The sequence below is a fragment of the Petaurus breviceps genome, unplaced genomic scaffold (assembly GCF_028583685.1).
Source record: "Petaurus breviceps papuanus isolate PSGF00001 unplaced genomic scaffold, PetGlider_PUasm1.0 186, whole genome shotgun sequence".
In the NCBI taxonomy this organism is placed as follows: Eukaryota; Metazoa; Chordata; class Mammalia; order Diprotodontia; family Petauridae; genus Petaurus; species Petaurus breviceps.
This window is the reverse complement of record NW_027185798.1, coordinates 21,622,170-21,634,678: the sequence shown is the minus strand read 5'-3', so window position 1 is coordinate 21,634,678 and position 12,509 is coordinate 21,622,170. Positions and strand designations below refer to the sequence as shown.

The following is a 12,509-nucleotide window of genomic DNA, read 5'->3' as shown; positions in this document are numbered from 1 at the left end:
AGGAAGGAAGGAAGGAAGGAAGGAAGGAAGGAAGGAAGGAAGGAAAGAAGGAAGGAAGGAAGGAAGGAAGGAAGGAAGGAAGGAAGGAAGGAGAGAGGGAGGGAGGGAGGGAGGAGTTAAGTCTTTACAAATATTTTGTCATTTGATCCTTAACAACCACAGAGCAGATAATGGGGAGGGAAGTGTCTGCTGAGAACTCCTCAGCATATGATTCCTCACCCCACAGCTTAAGCAAGAGGATGGGTCTCAAGATTCTGGGTAAGTCTCATAGGGAAAGTCATCCTGAAACTTCCTTCCCCATTCCTGCACTCCATCCTGGAATCCAAAGATGTATCTCATGCTCCTGGTAAAGACACATGTCATGGGCAAAGGAGGTGACAGCGTGCCCTCCACCAAATTTCTGGGAGTTAAGGAAAACCAGAGCAGCATTCATAGGCTCAAAGGAGCACACAGCTCCAGACATTAGATGCCATCCAACTCCTTCATTTATAGATAGAAGAAACTGAGGCCTAGGGAGAGTATTTGACTTCCCCAGAAGGAAGGTAGGTGGTATTATTATCCCTACTTTACAGATGAGGAAAACTGGGGAAATCAGGTAAAGTGACTTGTCCAGGGTCACAGAACTAGTAAGTGTCTGAGGCTGGATTTGAACTCAGGTCTTCTTGATCCTAGGCCCAGCACTCTATCCACTGGGCCACCAGCTGCCTCTAGGAAGGCTTGAAAGCTACTGAAAAGAAAAAATACTAGGAGAGAACCCTAGCTGGTTTTGAAAGAAGAAAGGGATCCTCTGACCCTTCCTCTCATTTTGAGCATTGAAGCATGGACAAGTCTTGGGTTTTAACTTGGCCTTTGAAGTGAGATAGGGGAGAAATGAATGAACTTCCCTTCTGACAGCCTTGATTTTGTTAAGAAGGTGGGGAGGGATGACATCTGATGAGAACAGGGCATTGGAGAGAGAGGAGGAAGCTGGGAAAAAATATGGGAAAGGGAGTCAGGAAGTGATTGAGGGCCTAGTTGCATTCACATAGCATAAGTCAAGAATGGGAAAAAAAAAAAAAGCATAGTTTTGAGACTTTATGAGCGTTGGCCAGGAATAGGAGTGGACAAAGAAGACAGTGGGACATGAAGAAGGGATTAGCAGGAAGAAAGAAACAGCAGGTGAGCAGGGACCAACCTCCCTCGCCCCAAAGACTCACCAAGAGAGAAGCCATCTTGATGGACCAGCCAAACCTTCTCTGTCTCGTGCCAGGCTTCCTCAGCGGCAATCTGTTCCTCTGTCTTGGCCTGTTGGGGCAGTGAGGGCACAGAGTCAGACTTAGGTTCTGGGGGGCTGAAAGCACACAGGAAGAGAAGATGGAAGAGGATTTGGACAAGGAGGGTGGGCACATGGCGAGAGGGGGAGGGGAGGGAGAGGCAGCAGGTCCTAGTGGACCAAAAAGGGACACAACAAAAGAAGACAAAAGAACGGGGAACATTTGGAGTGGGGGCTGGAGGAAGGAGCACAGGAACGGGTCAAAAATGGCTAAACTAGCCAGAATCTTTTGTAAAAATAGAAACGTAGGGAGAGGAGAGATTCCATGCAAGGTGAGACCTATGGAAAATCCAAACTGTCCTTAGACGTCCATTTCCTTCTCCCTACACAGTCTGTCAGGTCATTGACCCCCAGAACTCTGCTCCAACAACAAAAAAAAAGTGACTTCCCCACCCTGGGCCACAGCAACTAAGCAGGGAACACACCCATGTGGGGAGGGGGATGTTTGCTGAGGACTCCATCAAAAAGAATAGTTTGCTCCCATATCATGCCAAGGAGATATATGTGTTCTTGGGTACCCTCCTACAAAAGGTGGGCACTGCCACCTCTTGGCCTTGACCCCTTCCTCCCCAGCATCCTGCAGGAGAGTGCCCCCACTATATGTGCCAGCTGCCCACAGGACTTCCCAGTCACAGAGGGGCCCTTCTCCCACCAAGATGCCAACGGGGACACGAACGTGGACATACCAACACACCTAAGTATGAGGGAAGGCACGACCAGAGAAACAACAGCATCGAGGGGAGTATTATACTTCATCAAACAGGTGAACACTTGCATGCCAAGGCACAGACACGGGCATGAGGGAGTGAAGGGAACCCACACAGATGCTGTGGTGGGGACAAACTGGATACGGGTCCTAGCAGACAGTGCCAGGCCTTGGGCTGCCAAACCTGAGCCAGCAATGCAGGGGACTGAGGCCCAGAGGGGCCCAGGGCACCAGCCATCGAGGAAGAAGGAAGGAAAGGTTTGAAGAAAGAGTTAATCCTTCACTCCTAGTAACATAAACTTGAGCAGGTGAGCGGGGGTTAGGGGGAGCCAGCTGGGAGATGGAAATCAAACCATGCATTAGTTTGGAAAGAGAAAAGGTAGAAGCAAGAGAAGACTTATCCTGTCCCCTGAGGCTCCCTGGGGGGGTCCCTTTGCAACACAGGGGCTGACAGATAGCAGATATTACCCAGGGGGCTGGAGCAAATGACAGGGGGAGGGGGGTGTTTGCTGAGGACCCATCAGGCTATGATTCTGTCCCCACAGCCTCTAGGTCGGCTTCACAGGGAAAGCTGTCCTGAAACCTCCTTCCCTGCCCGTCCCACAAATCCAAGGATGTATCTCATGCTCCTGGTTATAGCACACATCACAGGGAATGGCAGAGGTGGCAGGAGGAAGGGGACAGAAACAGGTGGCATGCCCTCTGCCAAACTTCTGGGAGTTAAGGGGAAATTCGAACTGCACTCACAGGTTCAAAGGAGGACAGCTTCAGGCTTGGAAGGACCTTAGATGCTATCCAACTCCCTCTTATTACAGGGGCAGGAAAGCAATTGCATGACTCACCCAAGCCCAACATTCTTCCTAATGGACTATCTGCTGCCTCCCTCTCTAGTTCTGAATTCTGCCACTAATGAACTGTGTGCCTTTGGTCAAGTCACTTGCTGCCCACACCAAACTTCCATTTCCTCATCTGTAAGATGAGGGGCAACAGCGAGGTGGTGCCACAGAACACAGAGTGATGGGCCTGGAGTCTGGAAGACTCATCTTCCTGAGTTCAAACCTGGCCTCAGATACTTACTAGCTGTATGACCCTGGGCAAGTCACTTCATCCTGTTTGCCTCAGTTTCCTCACTTGTCAAACGAACTAGAGAAGGAAATGGCAAACCCACTCCAGTATCTTTGACAAGGAAACCCCAATTGAAGTCATGAAAAGTCAGAAATGACTGAACAACAAAGACAAAAAATGGAGAAGGAAATGGCAGGTGTGGTATTTTATGATTATAATGGGATACCTCTCAGAGGCCACTGAGACCAGGAAAGGTTTAGTGCTTTGCCCAAGGCTACACACGTATTAAGCAGCAGAGCTGGGGTTTGAACCTAGGCTTTCACTCATAGGACTTTGCTCCAACAAAATATGAAGAGTGACTTGGCATAATAAATGTGCCTTCTGGAGACAGAAATAGTCTAAATGAATATATATAATAAATAGAAATAAATCTACTCTTATTTTCCCCAAAATAGATGTAGCTGTTGCAATTAATAGATTATAACTGAAATGTTGCTACTGATTTTCCAGTACTTTTTTATCCACATGGAATTCTCTATCACTGGATAACTGGAAGTACAATTACTATCACCTGTCAGGAGGGATTAATGAATTTTGTTGAAAAAAGGGTCACAGGGATTACTGGTTGGGTTGGGGTCCTAAAGTGCATTAACTCTGGTTCTGAGCTGCAGTTTCCCTATTGACCACCAGATGGGGACAGAGAACTGCTCACTCTCAAGCTGGGCTGGTTACACGCACATGGTCCCATTCATTCATTCTATAACCATAAGAGCCCAGGGTCCCCGTGGCCCCAGGGCATCTGAAGCTGATCTGTTTTCTCCTCGTTTCAGAATAAAATAAACATGCAGCCCCAACTCCAGCCTTGAAAACTGGCCAGGCAGACATGTCACATGCAGGGCAACCAGCCAGTCACCAAGAACATGGGCCAAGGAGGCCGCCCCATGTGGTAATCTGGCATCCCTCTGCCCAGGAACATGGACCAAGGAAGCCACCCCATGTGGTCAGCTGGCATCCCTCTGCCCAAGAACATGGACCAAGGAGGCTGCCCCATGTGCTCAGCTGGCGTCCTTCTGCCCAAGAACATGGACCAAGGAGGCTGCTCCATGTGCTCAGCTGGCATCCTTCTGCCCAAGAACATGGACCAAGGAGGCTTCCCCATGTGCTCAGCTGGCATCCTTCTGCCCAAGAACATGGACCAAGGAGGCTGCTCCATGTGTTCAGCTGGCATCCCTCTGTCCCACTCCCCATGATGCCATCATAGCCAGATCCTATTTCCGGGGGTTCACAGCTATGTAAGGTCCACCTGTGGAGACCCGTAGTCTAGGGTCCAGGCCAGAGAGGTCATTTACCCTTCTGGGTGGTACAGAGGGGAAAGAGAGGGGAACATGGACAGGGGCACATGGCCTTACACTCCAGCATGAGGCCCGAGCACAGACACCAGCCCAGGCGCAGACCAGGGGCATCGATCGATCAGTGGAAGCAGAGGGTTCTTGAGGACAGGGGCACCCTACCTGGTTCTGGGCGGTAGAGACAGCCTCAGTGTCCAGCTGACAGCAGCAAAAGGAATGAAGGAGAGAGGGGAAAAGAAGAGGGGTGAAAATACAAGCAGAGGATGGGCACATATCCTCCATCTGGCACAAGGCAGGCATAGGAGCATCTGTATGCCACTGCCACGGCATGGGGGGGGCAAAGGTCATAGGATAAGATATGGTCAAAGCTGGAAGAGACCTCAGAGGCCAATGAAATCCAACCTACTCCTTCCCCAGGTCCATCACTGGGCAGTGGAGCCAAGGACAAGCCCTTCAGACGACCAGAGGGCAGGTGGAGAGTCCCAGATCACTGTCTCCAAAGGAGACGCCACACAAGACCCTCATCCCATTGGAATGAGCCACGGTGATGGGGGAGGCGTGGCACACAGGGGCTCAGCCAGCTCCTACCAAGCACCAGGAAGTAGAGGTGCCAACTCAGCCCCAGGCCAGGCTCCTCTCCGAGCTAGGCACTTGGGTACTGAGCTTCAACAGCGGCGGGCTGCTTCCAGCTACTCAGAGCTCACAATGCACTCCTCAGTCTGGACTGAGTGCAATGGAGTCATTCAGCCCACCCTGGGGCCAGTCTGTTCCTTCCCCCAGGCTGACGAAAGAAATCCCAGAGATTTTACAGGGAAGGAAACTGAGGCCCAGGGCTATGACGTGATTTACCCAAGGTCACACAGGCCGTGAGCATGAAAGGCAAGACTTGAGCCCCAGCTCTCACTCCGGGGCCAGGGATCTTGCCACTGGACCACACTGCCTCTCTGTTCCCCGTCTACACCTCCTTCTCTTTTGCATTCCTCAGTAGTGCCCAGGGACCTAGAGAGAGGCCCCAGACAGCTACTCGCCCTCCTCGATGGTGGAGGGAGTTTGCCATGTGGATCACCCAGGCCTAGCCTTCTTGTTTGTAGCTATCTAATGCCACCCCAGGAGCTGGGTCTCCCAGCCTAAGGAAGGGCATGAGCCTGAAAAAGGGCCCATCTCTATGTTAATGACCGTCCCAAGGGACTCAGAGCCACAAGCCAGCCACAGCACACACCTCCATCTCATTAAATCAGCACCATCCTCGGACCCAGGCCCAGGCAACCCCTGTCCCCACTGCACCCCATCTCCCTTCCGCCTGCTTCTGAGCAGGCTCAATACCCCCTGGCCATCCCTCCTAGCCCATGCTCCACTGGGTCAAGCCGGAAAAATACTTCCCACAGGTCCAGATGCCCATATCCCACACACACAGTTACTCCTGTGCTTTTGTGCCCCTCAGGATATAAGCTCCTTGAGGGTAAAGATGGTGTGCCTTTCTCTGTATCTCCAGCGCTTAGCAAGGGCCTGGCACATAGTGAGTCCTTGCTAAAAGTTCATCAGTTGGCAATTGGGCCAGATTACCACCCTGCTGCCCAGTACAGTGACCACACACAGGAACAGGGGCAAGAGACACCGGCCCACCCCAAACTCAAGGGAGCAGAGGTGGGAAAGCACCCCCCTCGCCAGGGTCTTCTCTCTTTAGCTAGGCAGAAGGGGGGGCCCAAATAGATATCCTAACACACAAGCTTCCCCCCCGACACACCCTTCCCCAGAAACTGAGACCTAAACCCCCAGACCACCCACAGCACGGAGTGACTGGGGGGCACAAGGAGACCCCCCCCAAAAAAACGGAAGGAATTACAGAAGTCATGAAGATCCTCTCCAGCCGCGCATGTGCCTCCTCTCCGGGGGTTGGCTGGGCTTCCAGGACGGGTCCTGCCTAGAGGTTAAACCAACATTAGTCCTTACCCTGGGAGGGGGTGGCAGCTTTTGCCAGGCCCCTGGCCTGTGATGACAGGGAAGGCCAAGGAAGACAAGGGGCAGGGGAGAGAGGCCAAGCTCTGGGGAATTTCTAGACCATCTGGGGAGAGAAACTAAGGGGCTCCTTAGAGCCCGCTACTGGGACCACTAGGAAATCATGGGGGAAAAGCAGGGCCCGAGACATTGGTTCAGAGTGAGAAGGGACCTTCAAACCTTCTGGCCCAAAGGGACATCATCTAGACTTCGGAGTCCATTTAAAATTCATAACCCCAACAACAGCAACACTGGGCTTTGAGGTTTGCAGAGCCCTCGACAGATTTCATATCTCATCTGATCCCTGGCATGGTGACCAGGAAACAAGTTGATTGAGATGAGAAGACTGAGGCCCAGGAAGGTTCGGTAACTTCCCTGGGTAACAGCCAGTGCGTGTACGAAGCGGAACTGAAACCTGTCTTCCTAACCCTAGGCCCCTCTCCCCTGCGCCAAGCTGCTTCTCCCATAGACCACAGGGACATGTTGAGGGGGCAGGGCTGTGCCCTGGGAGCCCCAGGGAACCTGGGGAGTGGGGGGGTGAATGGGCAGAGAGGTTATAGTGATCTAGAGATTCCTGAACTCAGGATGGTCAATTGACCCACAAGCTGCCTCCGAGACCCCACTCCCCAGAAGAACGACTCGGTTTAAAATGCTTTGCTCCTAAAACTCCACCACAGCTTGGCAGGGAAACATGACAATAGTGCCACTCCACGCGCCCAAGACACACAGCGAAGCCTTCTGGCAGGACAGCGGGAGTGGCGTGGACGGGTGGAGGGCCGCAGGCATACATCCACCAGAGAAGCATAGGTCTGGATCTGGAAGAACCTCAGAGGCCATCGAGCCCAACCCCTTTGGTGGAGAGTGAGGGACAGAAAAGTCAAATGACTGAGGTGGGTTCTGAAACCCAGATCTTCCTGACTTATTTTGGTGTATCAGGCTGCCCCCCCAAACTGGTGGGGGGAGGGAGGGGAAATGTCAACAAGGAAAGAAGCCAAAGAAGATCACTGCCCACCTCTGGGGTCCCCCAAATGGAGGACTCTGTTGGCAGTCCCCACCTCAACACCTCCAGCACCTTCCTCCCTCCCTCTACCCACGCCCACTTTCCTAGGTTTTGCTAAAACAGTGTGTTAATTAGGAGACAGGAACCACTCCTGGCCCAGAGGACTCCCAACAGCCCATCAGAGCAAAGAGGGCCAAGGGCAAACACTCTCCCTGGGGGTCTTCCACCAGGCATGATGCTACCCTAGGGCTCTCTTTCCAGGGATGTGGCACCAGAGAGTGTCTGGGGCATTGCGTGGCCCAAAGGGCTCTAGGAGCGGGCCTCACAAAGGTTTGGATCTCTGAAGTCGAGCTGAGTAATATCCAGGAAGGAGAGGTTCATGGTGTTGGCATCACTCCCCTCTAACCAAAAGGGTACCGGACACCCCGCACCCCGACCTCCCAAGCATGCACTGTTACTTGGGGCAGGCCAGTGGAAGTATAAGCCTGGGAGATGTAGGGTAGTGCCACTGCTATGGGCGAGAGAGGTTAGTAACACTCCAGACGGGGATAACAGTACCTCCTGCTGGATGCCAGGGGCCGGCACCAGGGGAAGTTCAGCGGGGGCGTGGTCTGAGCTGGGGACAACATCCGGCTTGGTGTCTGCATCCTCCTTCGGTGGGGATGGGGAGCACGGCTTTTTCACAGACTCCGGCTCTGCCCGGGAGTCTGGCTTCTTGGCCAGGCCAGCTTTCTGGCCTGTGAGCCTCTCCCCTGCCTTCTCAGAAGCCGGTCGGTTCCGTGGCTTATGTTCTTTGCCCTTGCCTCGAGACATCAGGCTCCGAAGGCCCAGAGAGATCTCATCCTTGGCTGGCTCCTTCTTTGCTTCAGGCTTGGGTGGGAGGGGAGGAGGACTGGGGGCAGGAGGAGCCTGAGGGACCTTTCCCCCCTTCTTGGCATGGGCAGGGAGTTCAGGAGGCTTAGCACCTTTGGCAGGAGCCTCCCTGGCACCTCCAGGCTCATCCCCAGGGAGCACCTTGCTCACCACCTTTCTTACAGCCTTCACCACCCGACTGCCGGAGACTCCCTGGGGCTCCTCCCCTTGGGGCTCGGATGAGGTTGTCCCCAGGCCATTCATGGAAGGCATAGGGGTGTCACCATTCAACACGTGAGCAGGGCTACTGGGTCTCTGGCAGGTCTCCACGGGCACTGGGCTTCTGAGGGGGGAGGCTCTGTCCTTCACGGTGCCCTCTAACTACATTCACAAACATGGGGAGGAGGGGGCATCAGGGTAAGGCCTTTAGGCCACAGCCCCACCATGCACAGGGGGAAATGTAAGGGCAACCTGGCCCAGCGTCTCCCCCACCCTCCCACCCCAACATCCAACAGGTTCTGCAAAAAACAGCCAAATACACACACACACACACATACATACACTGCCACCCCTCCCAGTCCTAGCTGGAGCACGTTTGCCCAAGAACCCAAGTCTCTATCTATTGGTGCAAGAAATCTGCAAGAAAGCCTGGTCAAGACTCAGGATTTCCCTTTCTAGACATCCTGCCACTCCCTGCCATCCCAGTTTATCTTCATCCCAACTCCCCTTTTCCCTCTCTCCTAAATCCTCATCTCATCACCAGTCCCTCACCCTGGGCTTCCCATCCCTTCAATCAATCATCAGGGCTCGTGGCCCCTCCATGCCCCCATCCCATGCCAGTCCTCTGGGCTGAGTTCGAACCTAAGCCCTGTCCATACCTCAGTGCCTAGAAGTAGAGAAAGGGTCGGGGGAGTGCCTTCTCTCTCCCGAACAGCCAGGGGTCTCTCCTAGCTGCTTCTTTGGTGGCTTTCCTAGCTCCCAGACACCACCCCTACCGCCTTAAACCCAGTCCGAGGAGTCCATTAAGTGCCTTTCTCTGCTTGGTTTCTGGCTCTGCTCTCAAGAGCTCCTCCCTTCCATAAGATCCTCTAAGCATCACATTACAGGGCTCCCTAGGATGGGGAGGCAGGGAAGTAGGGGTATGGAGTCCGTTCTGGCGTACCACGGGTTAACCACTCAAGCTGATGGCAAAGCTCATCACCCCCTGCACACACCCTCACACTCATCCTCACCCCCACCCCCCAAGCCTGCTGATGCTGCCTCTCCTGAATCCTGGGGAATAACAGCCGAGCTGGCCAGCAGTCAGCCTGCAGTAAAGTCAACCCATCATGACAAATCCATCCCCTACCTGCCCTGGAGAAGCCTGGCATCCAGAGGGGAGTGCCAGCCCCAACTCAAGAGGATATCACTGAGAAACCACATTCTGGGGGCTCATAGCTGGCTTCCCTGTAGATCCAAGCTGCCAGAGGGCATGAGATTAGCCTGCAGGTGCCAGGCTCAGTATTCTATCTCTCTTCTTTGGCTAGTGGGACCCTACCCCAACTGAATTATAGGAGGCAGCCCCATGCTTATGGCAGGCCTGGGCTCTATCTTCACCCCCTATTCCTGAGAGTTGTGAAGAAGCCCACAGATATCTTCTGCCAGGATCCTCCCCAGGCCTTGGTGGTTCTTGGGCAATGAGCTCAGGAAGCATCTAGCCATCTACCACTGCAAGGGGTCAGGCAGGCCAGGAGGGGAGGGGAGGAATTCAGCACTGGGGACAGCTTGCTGCCTGTAGGAGTGATCCTGACCCCACCCCATGGGAGAAATTGCTCTCCCTTCCCTGAGGGTACCCCGCCAACCTTGGGCCCAACCTGGGCCATATCAATGCCAATGGAGCAGGCGTGGGGAAAGAGGTGAAGCTGGATGGTTACCCTGAGCAGGCCAGCTAGGACACTCAAACCTTGCCCTTCCCATTGATCCTGTGCCCTCCCCCACCACAAACACATATCTAGAGTTCCAGTGGTCCTGCAGGGTCACAGAGGTAAACAGGACTTTCCTAGTCTGACCACTGAAGCCCTGATTCACAAAGACGCTTAGTCAGAAGGGGAACATTTTCTCTTCCAAACATGACCCCATCCCATGTGCAGGGAATTGTGGGGTGGGGGCAGGAGGGAGGAAGGTGGAGAGGAGAGAAGATTCATCTTCTTGGGCCATGAAGGAGGAGCCTTCACCCATCTTGGCCCCTGGGTTCCTCCTGACCCCCTATTTCTAGCCTCAGTTCAGCTCCCTATGGATCTACTCCCCCAGTCTCCTTTTCTGCCACCCTATTCCTCCTGCTTAAAGGCAGGAAGTGGGCATGTGTGTTGGGGATGGGGCAGGGGAGAAGGAGGGCCTGCCTCAAGGTCTCCAGAGCAGAGCCGCTGACCAGGGCTGGAGAAAGAGCAGCAGCAGCTGCATGGAGTCCCTGTCTGCCCCCACCTCCCCTCCCGGGAGCTGGCCCCAGAAGCCTCTGCCCATCTGAACTTCCTCAGTGTGCTCCCCCTCTCTCCAGCCAAGCTGGGGATCACAGGAGAAGGGCTGAAAGCTAAACAGAGGCTCCCCCCAGGGAAAAACCGTCTTTTTTTGGCCCTGCTGAAGCAGCTCTCTGAACAGGCAGTGGGACCTGCAGGTTCCTGACCCATTATCTCTCTGGTTTTGGGAAGGAAAGACATCCAGGAGTCCCCAGGCAATCTGTGATCTCCCCTCAAGTTAGTGCAGACCTCCAGAGGGGACCCACCCTGACCCACTCAGACACACACACATACACACACACACACACACACACACACACACACACACACTCCCAAAGAACACTTACAGCCCTCTCTTCTTTCCCAAGAGGGCTCGGCTTTGGAATAATCTTGTCCTCATCTTTAACCTAAGGGAGCAAAGAGGGGAGGGTCACCAACGGATTGGGGCTGAGGCCTGAGCCAAGCATCCAAGTTGGCCCTATTCTCCCAGCAGGATGGAGCTCTGAGATCTTCCTGTTACTGGGGATTGAGAGGAGGTGGTTGGGAGGCCCATGTTGGTTAGGGGGTCTCCAATTCTGGGATCTAAAAGCAATTTCAAAACTAAAGGTCTTTTGTAGGATGAGAAGTCGTAGATTCAGAGCCAGAGGGACCTTGGAGGTCATCAAATTCAACCCCCTCGTTTTTCAAGTGAGGAAACTGAGGATTATGGAGACTATGGGTCACAGAGTGAACATATGAGTCACAATTTGAACTCAAGTCTTCCTAATACCAAATCCAGCAATCTATCCACTACTCCAAGCTATCACCATGTATTTTCCTTTAAGCAGCAAGCCGGGTTCAACCCAACTGTGCAGAAGCCCTATAGTCAGAGTAATACCACTGGTTGGGGCTAACCCACTTTGAATAACACTGTCAAGCCAATTCACTCCCTACTTAACCACTGGCATTGCCCCTGAATGAGAGCAAAGCAGCCTGAGCCACCCTCAGCTAACATCTATGCACCCCCTCCTGCCCCAACCTGGGGGTTCAGTCCTTTAGCAGGAGAAAATAACACCAAGATGGCATTATTTCTGCTGTGTAGACCCAGGATTCAGTAGAACTTTATAGGGGAAATGTAAAGGGCTTCAACTTATTCCTATGTCATTCTGAATTGACAGAGAATTGCTCATCCCCTGGGATAGGCAGCCCCAGCTTGGCTGGAGCCTTCTTACCCCAGCTCTGGTTAGAGGTGGGAAATCACACCAAGGGGGATATTTTGGAGGTCAGATGCTTTTCCCCACTGCTTTCCAACCTCAAACCCACAATACTGTCAACCATGCAGCTATGCAAAGGGGGCGGGGGCCAGAGGGAGGCATTAGTATCTAAAGATGCTCAGGCCTATAGGTTTGATGCCAGTGTTAGAAGGGTTATCACTGGGGACGTGCAGCAGACAGGAAAACAGGGAGGTGGGGGCTTGGAGGTAGATGGCAGGAAATGTGTAGCCCAAAAGGGTTCCTTACTTTTTAACTTCAAGATTGAAATTAGAAAGCAGACTGACTGTGAGCTCTGAAATCTCCTTCCACCACCTTTCTATCTTCTGATCTCACTGAGAAGCAGGAGAAACTTTCCCCTGCAAAATGTCATAATATCACTGGGTTTACATGGTCTCACTCACGATCAGCCCTAAAGAGAAAGAGGGTCCAGCTGTCCCCATCCTGTCTCCCCACAGGCTGGAAAGCAAGTCTCCCTAAGATAATGT

The 12,509-nt window shown here is 53.2% G+C and overlaps 1 protein-coding gene across 9 annotated transcripts in view; it reads right to left on the bottom strand.

Moving 5' to 3' along the window:
* The window catches only part of MYO18A (myosin XVIIIA), a 151,764-nt gene that overhangs the window by 76,142 nt on the left and 63,113 nt on the right, over window positions 1-12,509 (bottom strand). For 8 of the 9 annotated variants that reach the window (XM_069089762.1, XM_069089767.1, XM_069089770.1 and 5 more), the window contains one exon: window positions 1,197-1,284. In XM_069089762.1, coding sequence (XP_068945863.1) covers window positions 1,197-1,284 — 88 coding nt within the window. Of the gene's footprint in view, window positions 1-1,196; window positions 1,285-4,594; window positions 4,631-6,275; window positions 6,354-7,985; window positions 8,661-11,118; window positions 11,181-12,509 lie in introns of all 9 variants that reach the window. The other variant, XM_069089768.1, reaches the window with a different exon arrangement.